The sequence below is a fragment of the Penicillium argentinense genome (assembly GCF_028826775.1).
Source record: "Penicillium argentinense strain IBT 30761 chromosome Unknown utg000001l_segment0_segment0, whole genome shotgun sequence".
Classification (NCBI taxonomy): Eukaryota; Fungi; Ascomycota; class Eurotiomycetes; order Eurotiales; family Aspergillaceae; genus Penicillium; species Penicillium argentinense.
The window spans coordinates 1,013,771-1,030,667 of record NW_026622660.1 but is presented as its reverse complement, the minus strand read 5'-3'; the positions used below and the strand labels follow the sequence as shown (position 1 = coordinate 1,030,667).

Below are 16,897 nucleotides of genomic sequence, written 5' to 3'. Positions count from 1 at the left end.
ACGTGTCTCCCGGGGCCGACGCGACTTCCCGAAAAAAGCAACGCTTTGCGCAACGACGGCGGCGGGCCTTGAAAGCTCTCTGAGATGCTCCCAAATGGATAAACGGAGAGGGCTTCCACAGCGGAAGCCTGACTTGGAATTTTACCTCCATCGTGTCTTCCGCAAAAAATCTTTCCGGTTCGTGAAGCATTTCCCGACGCGCAGCGGCCCATCACTCACTTAATCTCAGACCGCTGCAGCGCGAAGTCATATCCGCTGTTGTTGAAGGTCATGATGTCTTCCTCCAGGCCTCGACTTCCTTTGGCAAGAGTCTTTGCTTCCAACTTCCTGCCGTTATCGGCACTGGATGTAAGTCTCGTCTGCTATTGCATGCGAAAGCCAGGATTTCCCACTGACTGACGTCGCGCAGTGACTATTGTCATCTGCCCGCTTCTTGCATTGATGGTGATTCCCTTACGATCAGTCGGTATTCCTCAATGCGTTAGCTGACATCTTGGTAGATGGACCAAGTCAATGCTCTCCAAGCGATTGGTGTAGCCGTTTCGACCATCAACTCCAACACACCTTTGGCCGAGCGACGCTTGATCTTGGATGATATGCTCTCGGGTCACCCGTGCACTCGCCTTCTCTACGTGACTCCCGAACTGTGCCAGACGGATAGTTTTCGCCGCAACTTGCAAGTCATCCATCGGCAAGAGCAGTTGCAACGGATTGCCATCGACGAGGCCCACTGCATCAGCGAATGGGGCCATGATTTCCGCCCAGCTTACCAGGAGCTGCGCTGGTTCAAGCAGAACCTCACCAATCCTCCTGTACCTATCACGGCTCTCACAGCCACAGCCACACCACGCGTCCGCTCGGACATAATCAACATCTTGGGCCTTGACACTACACAGTTGAGATTGTTCAACACTCCATCTGCACGCCCAAATATCCATTACGAGGTGCGATACCTTCAGGAATACTCCGATGATGAGGACCAGCTTCGCAATCTTCTCAAATGGCTTAATGCTATTCAGTCCCGGCGGACGGCTCGAATTGGCGCAGAAGCCGCAACTAAATTACCGCCAATATCCGGCATCATCTACGTCGGACTTCGTGCAATGTCAGAAAAGCTCGCCGCAGAGCTTTCGCGCGAAAGCAACATCGCGGCAGTTGCCTATCATGCAGGACTCGCCGCGCAAGAACGAACCCGCATCCAGGCATTGTGGACGTCATCAAAACCCTGCGAATCGAAAGACGGTAAACCTTCACCCACCTTCTCGATTATTGTCGCGACCAACGCTTTCGGCATGGGAATTGACAATTCCCACGTCCGATTTGTTGTACACTGGACACCACCTCGCAGCTTCGAAGGGTTTGTTCAGGAATCCGGTCGTGCAGGACGTGACGGGCGTGCCGCCGCATCACTCGTCTACTACAGTCCCCAAGAGCGAGACCGGATCGGTGACCGTCTCAGCCGCGACGCGGAGAATTTAAAGAACCGCGGCGGACCAAAGCCGCATGTGGAAAGTCAGTTGAAGAACCATGCCGCTCGCTTGGAGAGTTTCCAGAAGGTCATTCGGTATTGCGAGAGCATCACTAAGTGCCGGCATGACATGATCAAGGATCTTTTTGGAGACTTTGAGCTGGAAGAGATGGGTTCACAGCGGCCGCCTTCCTCGCAAGCGATGGATTCACGTGGAGGGATGAGCTCATCACCTTGTGATTTTGCCTGTGACTTTTGCAAGGAGGGTCGCGGTGGTTTGGCGAAGAGGCAAGCGAAGATGGCCCCCGATTACATGATGCAGGTGATGTATGAGGGCTATGATTGATCTGGACTACGTAACTTTGTTTAACTTGTACAATTTACTGGGTGGTTGCTTTGCCTTTGCATTTTTGGGCGTTGGTGGTGAGACTTACTGTGGCTCGAGAACATCGTTTTCTCGATGAAACTGGTGGAAATAAGGCACTGCGACTAGGTTACCACAGCAGTAGATCTTGAAATACTTTACTGGGGGAAAAGAAGAACTCCGGTTGCGCAAAGCACCACTCCGAGGAAATTTGCTTGAAAAGATCAGAACCTAACTTTGCCCATTTTTGAAAAAATCCAGGTCGCGCAAAGATCATATCAGCAAAATTTCCATGAAAAAAAAAAAATTTCCTATTGCAAAAAATCAACAGTCATGAAGATTAGAAGGCCAATGACTAGACGACGAGGGGCGGATGTAGTCCCAAAAAGGACACCCCAGAAGCTAGCAATGCGCGCCCTACAGACCAGGCGGGGGAGGAGGCTAAATATGTCAAATTAATGCCGGTATCTCTGAGAAAGATGATCAAGTATTTTCTTACCGCTTCGTTGCTGCCCGTTCCAGGAGCCGGAGCCGTAGCCGGAGCTGGCGAGTCAGTGCCGGAAGTAGGGGCAGCAGCAGCGCCATCCGCCTGCTGCTGAGCTTGCTGGTCGGCGAGCTGCTGGTAGTACGCGACCCACCGCATGTAGTTTTCGTATCCGCCATACTGCTCGTAAGGGTCGATTTCGGCGGTCTGGGCAGACTGGGCGTTGTAGCCTTGGGTGTTGCCGGTATCAACACCAGGGGAGTTGGAGGAGTATTGGCCAGCGTTATGGGAATACTGGGCACCATAGCCCGAAGTGTTGTAGGCGTCGTAACCAGAAGATCGGTGAAACCCGCCGCCCGAACCTTGGTTGCGTTGGTAGCGTTGAGGAGGGTTACGTTCGTGCTCCTCATACGCTTCCCGAACGGTTTCAAGGAGTTCTTGAGCCATTTCACTGGCCTGCTTGACTTGATCACTGGTCGGACCGCTTTATAGCAATGTTAGCGGGGGCCGCGGCATCTTGGAAGTTGCATATGGGCACTCACAGAATGTGGACGAACATGGGTTCATCGCTCTCATGGTTATTGTGGTCACGCCAGTTCGAACCACGGCCCTTGACGCGGACCTCACAGCCGGTCTTGCGCTCGATGTGCTTGACATTGCAACCCTCTTTGCCTACGATCTTGGCACGGGTGTTGAATCCCTGAAGGTAAGGGAGGTCGGTAGGAATCCGAGCCTCTTCGGCGTGACGTGGGTTGCGCTGTGTAAAGTTAGCCGCATTTCTTGAGGGCCCATTATATGGTAAGTGGGTTGTTCCATACTCGTTGATATTGGCCTTGGTCTTCAGGACCACGGTTCTGGAATCGACGTTGGTCGACCAGCGAGGGAAGCTCTTGGCTCATCATTTCTTCGATGAGTCCGACGGCCTGATCAAGCCCCTCCTGTGTCTTGCTAGTTATGCGCAGAGATAGGGGAGGGTTCTGTAGGCCAAGTCAGTGATGAACGGTCATGCTCCCCGGGCATCAGACTCCGCGACAGATGATGATCACTTACCTCGGCCGTAGCCAGTTTGCGGTCAGGGTAATAGCTGCCGCGAGTGGTCACATCTTGTAGAAAGTTAGTCATAAGTCATATTGCCAGCATGGTGGAAAAAGGCCTTACCGGCACCAGTTCGTTCCCGGATCTAGAAGTCACATAGCGAGGGTTAGCAGATGCCATAAAGCAATTGTGAGATGGTGTGCATTCAGTTAATGGGTGCAGTAAGCTTCATTGGCCACACAGAGATATGAGAGCAAGAAGAAATAAATTTTGTGGGGGTGGCCTCGGCAAAGACTGGAGTATCAACAGTAATAACAAAGCAAAGAAGATTACTTACCATTGACTGGGTAGCACCCTTGGTCAAGGTGTACCGATTGCGGGAATCGTTGATGTCGATGTCCTTGAAAAAGTCATGCGCCAAGCCGCGCTTCTGATCATGAGCCCGAGGGCTCGAGTAAGCGTTGCTGCTATCCTGTTGTCAAGTGTTAGGGCCAACCGATGGAACCGAAGAGCAACCGATTTTTACGAAGTGAGTTGTGGGGGGGTTAGGGTTGACCGACTTGAATTCCAGCAGCACGAGACGCTGTAGAATCAACAATTGTTAGCAAGCGAAGATAAGTTCAACATCGGACAGGGAAAACATACTAGCCTCAATCAGGGCATCGTGGGAGACGGGAGGAGTCGAAAGAGCCAGAGGGCTCTGCCGGGAGTCGCGGCCATGGGGACTGCGGGTGCGAGTGTACTCTGCCTGACCGGCAGAGGGCGAACGGGACCGAGAACGGACGTCCGACTGGGTTCGTCGAGGGCGTTCGGTTTGGTCGAAGCGAGAACGCTTCGGGCGGTTGAGATCGGCCATGATCGGCCACGAACGGACGCGGGTGGAAAGAAGTTGTAGAAAGAGGTCGGGAGGTGGAGTTGAATAGGGAAGAAAGTTTGATGGGGAGGAGAAAGGCAGAAGGCCGTAGATGTACTCGCGGGTGGAAGTAAATGTAGGCAGTGCGGGAAGGCGCGCGACGACAGAACAATTCAGGAGGGAGCGACCTGCGAAGGTGGCCAATTCACTCGGTTCTGGCCCCCAGTGCTGCCTTGGGTGCTGCCTATCGTTGCGCGGCCATGCACGGTGTGTGTGGGAAATCGAAGAGAGCTTGCGCCTTTGTATTTGCTTCCCCGGTCGTTGCTCGAGCGCATCGCATCGCCCGCGCGCTGAAATCCATTCATCTTGAAAACACGTGATGCAGCGGTGAGCTAGTCCCAGAACGGCTAGCGGGTGGGTGAGTCAGCCTGGCCGAGGTCGGAAGAGCAAAAAGTATCCGGAGATTCTGGAGGAAGCAGTGATTCATCGCACAACTGCCCCGATCAGAACCAGTTATGGCATTCCGGCGCCCCTCGACGCTCGCAGCGTCAGCGTCGCTGCTCTCGTCGGCAACCGCTGCCAGTCGGTCTCGCACCGCCGGCGCTCTGCCTCGTTTCAATGGCTTCCGCTCCTCTTCCAGCTCGACCTCAGCCTTGGCCTACAAGGCATTGCACCGTCGGTCTCCCCTCCCCCTGCCGGTCTCCGATGCCTCGCCTCAATGGGATGCTCCGACTGCCGTCTCGAGCATTCTGTACGAGACGCCCGTTCCTCCTAGCAACCCCCCGAAGCGACACATCCTGAACTGCCTTGTGCAGAACGAGCCCGGCGTGTTGTCCCGAGTGTCCGGAATTCTGGCTGCCCGTGGCTTCAACATTGACAGTTTGGTGGTGTGCAATACGGAGGTCGAGGACCTCTCCCGCATGACCATTGTGCTTAAGGGTCAGGATGGTGTTGTTGAGCAGGCTCGCCGCCAGCTGGACGACCTGGTTCCCGTTTGGGCTGTCCTGGATTACACCGATTCCGCTCTGGTGCAGCGTGAGCTCTTGCTCGCCAAGGTCTCCATCCTGGGTCCTGAGTTCTTTGAGGAGCTCCTGCAGCACCACCGTGAGATCACCACTCCCACCGAGAGCCTGGAGAAGGACAAGCAGAGCGGCCATTCCATTGAGCAGATCGAGTACCACCCTCGCAATCTGCCTCCCAGCCAGGCTCTACGCCACAAGCACGAGCACCTGGACGCTATCACCCGCCTGACCCACCAATTCGGTGGTAAGGTTTTAGACATCAGCACCAACAACTGCATTGTCGAGCTGTAAGTCCTCTCGCGACCCAGCAGGCCTTGTCATGGCTTTTTCTAACAACCTACCCATAGCTCCGCCAAGCCCAACCGTATCGACTCCTTCCTCAAGCTCATCGGCCCCTTCGGTATCCTCGAGTCCACCCGAACCGGTCTCATGGCCCTGCCCCGCTCCCCTCTGTCTGAGCAGACCGAGGAGCTCGAGAAGGAGGCCGCCGACGTTGTTGATGCCAGCACCCTGCCCCCCGGCTAAACGAATTGCCCGAGCCTTCAATTCAAAAATACATACCCAATATGACTTGATCCGTTCGCCGCGCGTTGCTTCGAGCTGTTGATTCTCGGTTCAGCTTTAATATTCAAGACTTTCTAGCTTCATATGTAAAATGACCCAATATCTTGACTTTGTATCTTGATTCTGTCGTAACAGTGCCGTGAGCATCATCATATTGAGCGAGCTATCGAAAACTGGAAAACATCCCAATTCGGGTGTGAATAAGCAACGATGCTGCGTTGTGAGCATCGACCGGTTTGAAATCACCTCTCAACACTAGCCAGCTAAGACCTGAATATTACCTCGTGTCCCTAAATCCTGACCTTCGCAGCAATCCCTTTGCCGCGGTAAAATATGACATCAGTATACTCAAGAACCTTGATCCCGATCTTGGCCAACGCATCCATCTCGAGCGACTCCCCGAGCGCCTTGCGCAAAGCGTCGTATCCAACACCATCCAAGACCAAGTCAACTGGAAGACGCGGCGTGTGCGAGATACCTGGTGGGACATCAAATTGCTTGTAGTGGTTGATCCTGCCGACGGGCTCGTCCTTTTCGTAGAATGCGGTTGCCTCGATCGAGGTGATGGTGATGCTTGTTTCGTTCAGGGGTGAGAAGAGGGTGAATTCGGCCGTTGATGACCAGAAATGGAGCTGCGTGAGTGTTAGTAAATAAGTTCTGATCCGTTTTCGCATTATAAGAAATGATGGAGTGAAGATAGGTGCCGAATACCGTTGCATCTTGAATAAAGTGAGGTCTGTCTTTGCCATCATCGGGAGATCCTGGTGTGGATAGTTGAGGGATCGGAAGGTTGATATGAATGGCCGATAACGCTTTGCCCAGCGCTGGAAGGGAGGGGATGGTTGCCTCGTGTGTTTGAATGGTGACTGTTGTATTGTAGCCTGTAGCGAGTGGTCTGTCAAAACATCATATCATACTTGTGCATTTTTCAACACTGACCTGAAACATATGATGAGACCAGTGTTCGACCTGCTTCTACACCGTCAATGCCACTGCTGTCAAGTGGGTTCCACAAGAAGCTAATCGGAACATCTGTGTTATTTCCGGGGTGAACGGAGATATCGCGGGCAGTGATATGCGCGATGGCGGTGCCGTTGTACAACATAAGAAGATCAACGAACGGAACAGTTGCTGAGTACGAAGTGGGATTCGTAAAGTTCACCTTAACAGAGACAGAAAGCGAAGATTCAGCAGTCTCGTTCAATGACAACGAAACAACTTGCGGATTGAGGTGATGAAGTGGATTTCCAGCAGGAGCTAAGAACAAGTCAATTCCCGAAAACAACAGCAATGCTAAAACTTATACTATGGATCTAGATTATGAAAGTAGCGAGAACATACTGTTCACCGGGACATCGCCTTCTGCGGGGATGCCGCGCACTGTCAAGCGGCCCAAGCCAGTCGAGACTTTTGTATCTACAGTGGCCGCAACGTGCAAGACCACTCCGTTCCCAAATAGCATCCCTTGAACGACTTCCGATAGGACGCCGCTGTCGGTCACGTTCAACGGGGCGTCTTTGATGGCAAACTCCACGAGCAATGCGGGCAAGCCGTCCTCGTCCTCGGTGAGGGTCGAGTTGGCTTTTTGCCACTCATCGATGTTCAGCACTCCGAGTTCTTTGCCTTTGTTGTACACCTTCGCAATTGCTCTGACACGAGGAACTTCGACTTGGAAGTTCATCTCCTCTGGCAAGCCGATAAGGACCTTCATGATGGCTGAGACAGACGGCTGTGCTCCCGGGGCACCAGGCTCTGCGAATGGGTCGGGAAGTGAGAAGTGAGTGTCCGTCATGGTGAAGTTCTTTACCAGGTTGTCCAAAGCATGTCCGGTAAAAGGCAAGGGCACGGTGACACTGCGGAGCAGGTCCGCGATCCAGCCGGGTGTTTCGGGTGACGGAGCATCCGCTCCGCGCACAAAGATGGTAGTCTCCACGCCTTGGATGAAGTTCGAAACCAGCAGGTCCAAAGGCGAATCCCTTTCCCCGGGGCAGCTGGTTGTCAATTCGTCGGGAATCTGCTTGATGAGGCCTTTGACGCTCACATCGGTGGGCTTGTCGGTGCGAACTTGTACCTCTGCTGTGTCGGCATTGGCTACCATGATAAGAGGGTCGCCCGGAGAGCAGTTGGGTACGAGCACTTCGAACCCAAGGGCTGGGATTGTCACAGAAACTGGAGAGTCGATCTTTGCAGTGAGTGAAACGTCAACGGCCATCGACCCGTTGTCTGCATCGTGCACGTTCAGCCGAGTCAGGCTGATCACAGGCAAAACAGGGAAGTCATTTTCTATTCGGATTAGTCTCAATACTCAATTACTTATATACGGCTCATGGGCTTACTTACCTTCGAATGTGATTGTCTCTGTTAGGATTTGAGACCCTAGAGCAATAAGGCCGGTCTTGAGATGCAGTGTCGCCTTGCCTCTGACGCTAAGGCGAGCCAGTCTGCCTTCTATCCAATCCATGGCAATGGAATGAATCCCTTTGATGTCACCAGCCGTCAGATCAGTCAAGAAGTCGATGTGGTTCTTATGACCATTGCGGATATTCACTTTAATGGACGGTACCGCCGCGTTTCCAATGAGCACATTGCCGTACTCTGGCAGGTATACCTCGACATCTGACTCGCCCGTCTCGACTTCCCGAGCAATCCATGTGGCGAACCGACCAAAGCACTGGATTGACTTGTTCTTCACGCGATTTGCATCCATGACGAAGTCGCCCTGCACTCGAGCGCGAACGCCATCGGGGGTGGTGGAGTCTATGGATAGAGCCGTTGGCTTGAATACGGCCGCTTCCTGCGCATACCCTTTCACCACGGCCGGCGCGGCAAAAGCGAAGACCAGAATCGCCAGGACACCCGTCGTCAGTAGGGCGAGGGAGATGATTATCGGCCATCGTACTCGGCTCGGTTTCTTCGTGGAACCATCCACGGGAGATATCGATCTTCGAGAAGCGACTGAGGAAGGCCTGTCTGTTCCATATGTTGCGATGTCCTCTTCGCGACGATGGAGTAGTGGTGTGGATTCTGATGACAGCTCGAATGATCGGCGAGGCTGGTCTGGACGAGTGGTTCTGTCATGGGACGGAGTCGGAGAGGACGACCGGGCCTGCCCGTCCAACAAGGGCCTGCTCGCCTCATCAGCCATCACGAGAGATATTTCAAGAAATAGACGGTAGTAGTGAGACCCTCTCCGAGCGCCTGAGTGATGCCAGAAAGCTCGAGAGAGGGATGAGGAGGGAGAAACCCAGTGGATTGATGACGATAAGCCACCCCAACTGGGCGATAACGGAATGTGGAGAAGTTAAAAACACCTGAAATACGAGGCTCCAAGTACAGCGGCGAGGCATAAAGGCATTAAGGCACTAAGGCACTAAGACTCCCGCCGAGGCCGGCGCACATCCTCCACTGGGGAATTTGAGTTGAGTCATTGCGGTTCCCTTCTTTGCGACCCGGCCCCTCCGTCCCTCTTCCCCCATTGCACATTGCACCTCTGTACACCTTCACCCTCACCTGTACTCCTTTCTCTGCCCTCAGCCCACAATGGCTAGCGGTCTTACAGCTGCCGCCCGTTATGGCGCCCAAAGTGTAATTCAATTCGCCGGCTCCACCTCTTCACTGCGTCGAACACTCCAGGCTAATGGTCTCCGACGATTTGCCCACCAGACACAAACCACTCCCCCCTACCTCTCCTTTCGCTCCCCGCCACCTTCTGTCCATTGCCGACCTGACTCCGGCTGAGTTCGCAACCCTGGTGCGCAATGCCGCCTCGCACAAGCGGGCTATCAAGTCCGGAGCTATCCCGCAATCCCTCATTGGATCTCTCTCCGGCAAGACTGTCGCCATGATGTTCAACAAGCGCAGCACCCGTACGCGCGTGTCTACAGAGGCTGCCGCCGTGCAAATGGGCGGCCACCCTATGTTCCTCGGCAAGGAAGATATCCAGCTCGGCGTCAACGAGTCTCTCTATGATACCTCTGTCGTCATTTCCTCCATGGTTTCCTGCATTGTCGCGCGAGTCGCCAAGCACTCCGACGTGGCTGATCTGGCCCAGCACTCGACTGTTCCGGTCATCAACGCTCTGTGCGATTCTTTCCACCCCCTGCAGATCATTGCCGACTTCTTAACCATCTACGAATCATTCACCCCCAAGGCTCACACTGTCTCCAGCCTGGGCCTGGAGGGCCTGAAGATTGCCTGGGTTGGTGATGCCAACAACGTTCTGTTCGATCTGGCCATTGGTGCCACCAAGATGGGTGTTGATATCCACGTCGCCACCCCCAAGGGCTACGAGATCCCCGCCGCTATGGTCGACATTATCCAGCGTGCTGGAGACGGCGTGACCCACGCCGGCAAGCTCATTCAGACCAACGTTCCCGAGGAGGCCGTCAAGGATGCCGATCTCCTGGTCACCGACACCTGGGTGTCCATGGGCCAAGAGGAGGAGGCCAAGAAGCGTATGAAGGCCTTTGAGGGCTTCCAGATCACCGCTGATCTGGCCAAGCGTGGCGGTGCCAAGGAGCACTGGAAGTTCATGCACTGCCTTCCCCGACATCCCGAGGAGGTCAGCGACGAGGTCTTCTACAGCCCTCGCTCCCTCGTTTTCCCCGAGGCCGAGAACCGTCTGTGGGCCGCCATCTCGGCGCTGGAAGGCTTCGTCGTTAACAAGGGCAAGATTGTCGAATAAATATATAAGTTGGAAAAAGTCCAGGGGGGACATGGTTTCTTGTTCCACCCGCTGAGCGTTTTTTGGGAGTTGATATGCTAGGGGATACACATAGATTTTTCATTCGGATGTAATCTTTCAAAATCCAAAATTCACCCAATTTTCATTACCTCGCATCCGTAACCGCCGTTCCCTCTTCCGTTGAGAGGGGCCCTCTTTAGGCACGCCAATGACGTCGATGATAATTTCCCGAGAGACCCTTGCGGTTTCTTAAAATTCGGCGCACTCGGCATGCCTGGCGGCCTTTCGGTTTGATAAGCTTCCCCCATCCGACGCTGGTGGGGCCTTCGGATGCCGACATGCGCTGCGTGTGGTGGGGCTTCCGATCCCATCAACGGAGTTGGAGGGGTATGGCTGGCCATGCAGTCATGCGAGACATGGATAGAATCAAGCCTGCGTTGGTTGATGTTGATAATTTAGGTCATTGTGTATCTGCTCGGCTTTCTGAGTTCATAGACAACAACTTCAAAAGCAATACTACAATGTGCAAAGCCGACCCCCATGCGCTGCTCGGCCCGTCAACCTACGTTAAATGGCATGCATTTGACACACCAGTATCTGTTGCACTTGATGACCATATTAGACTGCGATGGATCTGGAAGTGCATGGCTTCTCCGGAGGATCGCCCGGAAATTCCGTGGCAGAGTCCTCGGAAGACTTAATTATCAACCCCCCACACTCTCTCCACGCTCCGAAAAGCCACCAACTCGCACACCATCGGATCGGTAATTCTCCAGGCGGGGCGAAGCCTGTTGTCCCACTAGATACTTAGCTACATATATCTGGAGGACGCAATCGCCCCCTTCTCATTCCCGGAACTGTTTTCACTATATCAGTCTTTATAAAAACAAATTGCAAACATAATCTTGCAGCATGGGTTTCGAAGACAAGCGCGTCGCCATCATCGGCGGCGGCCTGGGCGGAATGTCCTTCTTGAACGCCGCCCTGTATGCCGGCCTGAAGAACGTCCAGCTTTACGAGCAGGCGCCGCAATTCGGCGAGGTCGGAGCCGGCGTGAACATCACTTCCAACGCCAATCGCATTCTCGACGCATTCGGTTTGCAGGAGAGCATGACTGAGAAGTCCTCCCGCCAACTCCCCTGCTACATGGAGTATCACAACTACAAGACCGGAGACTACCTGGGCCACATCGACGAATTCTCTCGGCCCCCCGCCCGACTACTGCACCGCGCCCATCTGCTGGATTCGCTCAAGGAGCGCGTGCCCGAGTCCTCTGTGAACTTGGGCAAGCGATTGGCATCCATCGACCGAAGCGCCGCCGGCGCAGCGCCGTACACCCTGCACTTTGAAGATGGCAGTACCGCCGAGGCGGATATCGTCATTGGATGCGACGGTATCAAGTCCAATGTGCGGCTGGACATGGGTCTGGGCGATTCCCCCAACTATTCCGGCCAGGTCGTGTACCGTGGTTTCGTCGACTACAAGGACCTGCCCGAGGAGACGGCGCAGCTGCTCCGGAAGACGGTTAACTTCCGTGGTCCGAAGCGACACGTCCTGATCCTGCCCATCGGAAACAAGGAGACGCAGACTGATCGCGCTGCGATCATTGGCTTTATGTCTGAGCCGCTTGAAGCGTGGGATTCGGAGAGCTGGATGTCCCGCTCGGATATCGAGAGCTTGCATCAGCATGTGAGAGACTGGTGTCCGCAGGTGCAGGATATCATTTCTGGTCTGCGGAAGGGCTCGCCTGATGGTCGGATGCTGAAGCAGGCGCTTTATGTGCGGGATCCGCTGGATAAGTGGTATGAGATGAAGGATGGCCAGAAGGATGCGGGCATCATTCTGCTGGGTGACTCTGCCCACTCCACCCTTCCTCATCAGGGTAAGTCGTGCTTCAGTTTAAAATTCAGCGATTTCAACTGACTCAAGAACATAGGACAAGGAACCTGTATGGCGATCGAGTCTGGCATTGCTCTCGCTACCATCCTGCGTCACTGGAAGGGTGAGAACCTGGCGGACGCGTTCCAGTTTTATCAGGATCTGCGCAAGCCTCGGACAGACCGGGTCACGCAGACTAGCTATGAGGCTGGCAAGCTCGCTAGCTCAGATAGCCCTGACCAGATGACTGGTAACTTTAATCCCGAGGCGCTTGCGGAGCGCATGAAGTGGATTATGGAATATAATGTGTTGGAGGATTTGAAGAGCAAGGGGGCTGAGGTTTTGGACTTTCAGGACTCCCGCCTGTAAATAGACTGGGGGTTATTAGAGATGCTGTATATACCATTGAATTTGTACAAATGATGTTCATGTGACCCACGATATCAGTGTTCTTACCTAGGCAATGTAAGGTATTGTTGGGAGATTTATGTAGTGTTGAAGTGGTGTGGTGTACTTCCTCGGTCAGACCACCCCATGCTAAAATATAGATCGGCTGATCGGGTTACACAAACGACAATCATATTTCGCCACCCGAGCTCAATGTCCAACCGCGATTTGCCCCGAGAGATAAGAACACTAGCAGTGACAGATATATATCTAAACAAATATATCCACCTCATAACATCACGGAGCCCACAACTATAGATACACCTAGAACAGCCGAAGTGTGCACGGCCATTTTCACATGCCGACCGCACGTGCAGCACCTCCGCATTTCCACGGTTGACATTGCGACATCCTCCTCTCCTCGCGAGCTCCCAGGAGACCGACAAGTTCACTATGGACGTAAGTATACCACCTAACAATTGGCACAACTCCAGCTCATACGAAACGCAGTTCAATAATTCGGGCGGCTTCCCATCCCGGCGGTCATACCCCAACCTCAATCACGTCTCCCTCGCACCACTAACACCCCGATTTCCAATCGACGACGACACCGAACCAACAGACTACTTCAGCCCCCGAGACACAGGAGAAAACACAGGCACCAGAACTCCACCACGAACATCATATTTCTCCAGTGTCTCCGTTCCAAGTACACCACCCATCCTCTCGCATTCGCGAAGTACATCCCGCGCGCGACACACCCGCAGCAAGAGTTCAAGCCGCGCGACCACATTCAGCGATACAAATCTGACGAGCCGAGATGTCTCGGTTCCGCTGCACCACGCGTACAAGAAACGGCCCAGCTCGACGCAGCGTCGCCTCGGTCACAGTCACGGTGAAGGACATGCGACCAAGTCGGACGCTGAATGGATGCTTCGAGCTGGAATAGCCCTCGCCTCCTCGACCCGCGAAGAAAAGGGCCAAAGCTGGCTATCTAAGCGCGAGAGCTCAACAAGTCTCGTCTCGGAATCCTTTGACAATGCACCCCATCGACACCACCACCGGACGAAATCGGGTTCGTCGCGCAAGTCTCGATCCAGCGCTTCGACGCCCGCTGCGCTCTCGCGGCGGAGCTCGAGATCTAGGGGTGGGAGTCGCCGTGGAAGTCGTGCGGGATTGGCGATGACTACGCTACCTCTCTCTTCTATATCGTCCGGGGCCGGTAAGTTATCCAGTCCGGCTGGAACGGCGAGTCCTGAGGTCCGTGGCCGGAGTTCTGGCGTCGAGCCGGATTTCGTCGATGAGCGGATTCGCGCGGAGATGGCTTCGTTGCAGGAACGCGGGTTCACAGATGATGAGTCGGAGTTCTGGGATGAAGATGAAGAGTCTGAGTGTGATTACTCTACTGATGAGGCGCCGGATGAATTCGATGAGGCGGATTTGCAGCGTCTTACCCGGGAACGTGGGTTTGGGCTGGGGAGCTGGATTGATCGATTAGTTGAGTGGACGCTTTTTGGCGTTGAGGAGTGGCCGGCCCCTGCGCCGACGGCTGCTACAAGAATTGGGACTACCCTTACTACTACCACTGTTACCTTTGAAGAGCCGCTGGCTATTCGAGAAGGGAGTGAGGGGGTGCAGGCGCGTGATAGTCTGTCTGTTGCTTCTGCGGAGAGAGATCAGGATTCTGATTTTGAGACTCTCGAGCTTGAAAATGATGAGTCCGTTGTCGGTGTTGAGAAGCCGGGCTCGCGTGGTGGGTGGGAAGATGCGAGTTGGTTGTTCCGGGTCGTGAAGCGGGCCATAATATGATCGAGGGCCTTTGCTATTGCTTGTACATACTATGACTTCTTTTCTCTTCTCATATGTTCTTGGCGATGTTAATGGTACGGCCGTGAGATCAGACTGCAAGATAATGATGGGTTTCATTCTTTACGACATAAGAGCGTGCGAATCAATTGAAGCAATCTTTGTGAATTTGTGACAACGATCGATCTAGTAAGGCATTGTTCGATGTAGACCGCAGATGTAGATCCACCAGGCCGAGTACGAATACGAAGAGGGGCATGTATTGCGTGCTTCGGAAGGGGCCGAGAAAGTATCAAAGTAGATGAATTGACTGTACAAAACTCCGACAGTGCAAAACGAGAAAATCACAAGAAGCACGCCATCCGAGATTGTAATACCTTGGTAAAAGCGACAAACGAGATACAGAATCGAACGACAGGTTGAGAATCAAGCCACCCAAGGGGCAAGGTACGAAAGAAATGACAGCGCGACTTGGAAAACAGCAGTACCAAGCTGTGATAGTGGATTGTAAAATGAAAGATAAGGAAAAGTCAGGTCAAGACTAAATAGAGATGCAAAGCCGCTGGACAAACCAGCGCAAAGAAACGAAAGTTAACGAGAAGCAAAAAGACATGTAGTTGTCGGGTAATTCGCCTTTGCATACTATAAAACGCCAGTCAGAGACCAAGTGGATTCTCTAAAGGTCATGCAGTAGTTATCGTGATCGTGGCATACGTTGGAAGGTGACGGTCGGACAGGTGAGGACCGTCGGGCGGGGCTCGGCGTGGTGGGAGCGACGAGTATGTGATGTCGAAGATTAGACCTGAGTGCATCCGCATGCAAGGTATAATTTAATCCGAGCGGGTTGGTTTATGTCGTCGTCGTATTATCGAGATCGAAATTGGAAAAGGGGGTGATCATTGCTTTGAGTCATGGCTGCCTCTTTTTTTATTTTCGTTCACCAAGGTCCGACCTTGACAGGAGTCCCAAGACCATAAGTGCCGGAGAGAAGTTGGTCTCGAATTGAGCCGAGCTCATTTCCACCCGATCCGTAGGATTGCGAGTCTGGCCCGTTCATCCATCCTAGGCTCGAGCCGAGTTCGTTCACGGCGGCCTGGAGCTTCCCTCCCGATGTGTGGTTGTGTTTCGCGAGCTTCTGATCCCATCCCCCGTACTGCAGCTGAATTCCTCCGCCACGCTTTCCTGCTTCTCGGATCACCAGGATCCAGGCTTTGCAGATCTCATCGTAGGCGGAGTCTCGCTCGATGTTGTTCTGTGGCGTACTCCAGCGAGGCAAGGCGTGGATGATGTCGGTCGCTCCGTCCAGATAGCTGAGTGAGACCGATGGCTGCGCTTCGTTTGGAGGGAGGAAGTTGGGTGTGAAGTCGCTCAAAGCTTCAAGAAGGTTCGTGAGTGGCTGCCGGACTCGATTGTAGGCGTAGTCGGACTCAGTGTTGCCTCCCAGCGGGAAAGACGACTGGAGGATCCCTTGGTAGTTCCGAAGAACCTGGAGAGTAGACGAGACGCTTGGGCGAGGTGATGTATGGGCGACCTCGTCGGCGAGCTGAGGATGACGCTCGCACATGGTCCGAACCACGGTCCGAAGGGCATCGGTGTCCAAAGTCTCTAGCAGACGAGGGAGGGAGAGAGGTCTGCCGGAGACATTTGGTCGGGATCGTTTGATATTGCGAAAGGTCGGAGGGAGTTGGCGAGGAGTAAAGGCAGGGGAGTTGGTCGGAGAGGCGGACATGCGTCCATCATGGTCGTTGCCATCATCATCGGCTTTCCGCTTGCGGTTTGTGTAGGATGGTGTCGACACTATAGGTGAGAAAGTCAGATCATGATCGATGGATGACTCAGAGAGCATGGCTTCAGAGAGAGGTGAGAGTAGCGAGCGAGCGAGAGACTTACTGATCCGGGAGGGCGAGAGTCGAGGGTTCTCGTAGAAATGAGGAGGAACAGGAGGCGTGGCCACCAGACTGTTCATGATGACAGCCGGATGGCAGATGAAGAGTGTCTCCAAGATTCTCACGGAAAAACCGGATCACTTTCCAAAGGGCAAGGAGGAAATGGAGGAAAAAAGGCGCCCAAAAGGGTGAGGTGGGGAGAAGAAAGGCAGAGAAGCGGTGGAGAAAAGAGAAGGCGTAGCGTTGCGGGCGGCAACGCAGGCCGGCCGCGCAGGTTTCAACGTAACTTCTCGACGTTGCAGAGACGGGATCTCCCTGCAAAAGAAAGGGTTTGGTGAAGGAACTGACTGCTGCGATTTTAATAGGCCTGTCTTGACTCAGATTTTACACTGAGGAAATAAAGATTACATATGGATGATCCTATTTTCGCTGGTGAGACCCGCTCGGACGCTGCTCTACCAAGTAC

The 16,897-nt window shown here is 53.8% G+C and overlaps 8 protein-coding genes across 8 annotated transcripts; 5 read left to right on the top strand and 3 right to left on the bottom strand.

Moving 5' to 3' along the window:
- Window positions 1-94: 94 nt before the first annotated feature.
- Window positions 95-1,814, top strand: N7532_000321 (putative RecQ family helicase RecQ; the record flags this gene model as incomplete). Its single annotated transcript, XM_056612825.1, has 4 exons — window positions 95-177; window positions 230-348; window positions 410-444; window positions 501-1,814. The coding sequence occupies 4 exons, from the start codon at window positions 95-97 to the stop codon at window positions 1,812-1,814; spliced, it is 1,551 nt and encodes a 516-aa protein (XP_056480049.1).
- A 435-nt stretch (window positions 1,815-2,249) lies between these two features.
- Window positions 2,250-4,207, bottom strand: N7532_000320 (KH domain-containing protein; the record flags this gene model as incomplete). The annotated part of the gene is made up of 9 exons (XM_056612824.1): window positions 2,250-2,273; window positions 2,332-2,800; window positions 2,859-3,073; window positions 3,135-3,293; window positions 3,367-3,419; window positions 3,475-3,496; window positions 3,689-3,823; window positions 3,912-3,934; window positions 3,997-4,207. The coding sequence occupies 9 exons, from the start codon at window positions 4,205-4,207 to the stop codon at window positions 2,250-2,252; spliced, it is 1,311 nt and encodes a 436-aa protein (XP_056480048.1).
- A 512-nt stretch (window positions 4,208-4,719) lies between these two features.
- On the top strand, window positions 4,720-5,751 carry N7532_000319 (acetolactate synthase regulatory subunit; the record flags this gene model as incomplete). The annotated part of the gene is made up of 2 exons (XM_056612823.1): window positions 4,720-5,513; window positions 5,574-5,751. 2 exons carry the CDS (start codon window positions 4,720-4,722, stop codon window positions 5,749-5,751), a joined length of 972 nt encoding a protein of 323 aa, XP_056480047.1.
- A 329-nt stretch (window positions 5,752-6,080) lies between these two features.
- On the bottom strand, window positions 6,081-9,064 carry N7532_000318 (uncharacterized protein; the record flags this gene model as incomplete). Its single annotated transcript, XM_056612822.1, has 5 exons — window positions 6,081-6,422; window positions 6,502-6,671; window positions 6,730-7,047; window positions 7,132-8,073; window positions 8,131-9,064. Coding segments are annotated over 5 exons (2,706 nt in total), but the record flags the coding sequence as incomplete, so codon positions are not given.
- Window positions 9,065-9,427: 363 nt separating this feature from the next.
- On the top strand, window positions 9,428-10,474 carry argB (ornithine carbamoyltransferase; the record flags this gene model as incomplete). The annotated part of the gene is made up of 1 exon (XM_056612821.1): window positions 9,428-10,474. One exon carries the CDS (start codon window positions 9,428-9,430, stop codon window positions 10,472-10,474), a length of 1,047 nt encoding a protein of 348 aa, XP_056480045.1.
- Window positions 10,475-11,386: 912 nt separating this feature from the next.
- On the top strand, window positions 11,387-12,721 carry N7532_000316 (uncharacterized protein; the record flags this gene model as incomplete). The annotated part of the gene is made up of 2 exons (XM_056612820.1): window positions 11,387-12,356; window positions 12,411-12,721. The coding sequence occupies 2 exons, from the start codon at window positions 11,387-11,389 to the stop codon at window positions 12,719-12,721; spliced, it is 1,281 nt and encodes a 426-aa protein (XP_056480044.1).
- Window positions 12,722-13,192: 471 nt separating this feature from the next.
- On the top strand, window positions 13,193-14,548 carry N7532_000315 (DUF3984 domain-containing protein; the record flags this gene model as incomplete). The annotated part of the gene is made up of 1 exon (XM_056612819.1): window positions 13,193-14,548. The coding sequence occupies one exon, from the start codon at window positions 13,193-13,195 to the stop codon at window positions 14,546-14,548; it is 1,356 nt and encodes a 451-aa protein (XP_056480043.1).
- Window positions 14,549-15,482: 934 nt separating this feature from the next.
- Window positions 15,483-16,511, bottom strand: N7532_000314 (cut8/STS1 family protein; the record flags this gene model as incomplete). Its single annotated transcript, XM_056612818.1, has 2 exons — window positions 15,483-16,342; window positions 16,436-16,511. 2 exons carry the CDS (start codon window positions 16,509-16,511, stop codon window positions 15,483-15,485), a joined length of 936 nt encoding a protein of 311 aa, XP_056480042.1.
- Between the last annotated feature and the right edge of the window lie 386 nt (window positions 16,512-16,897).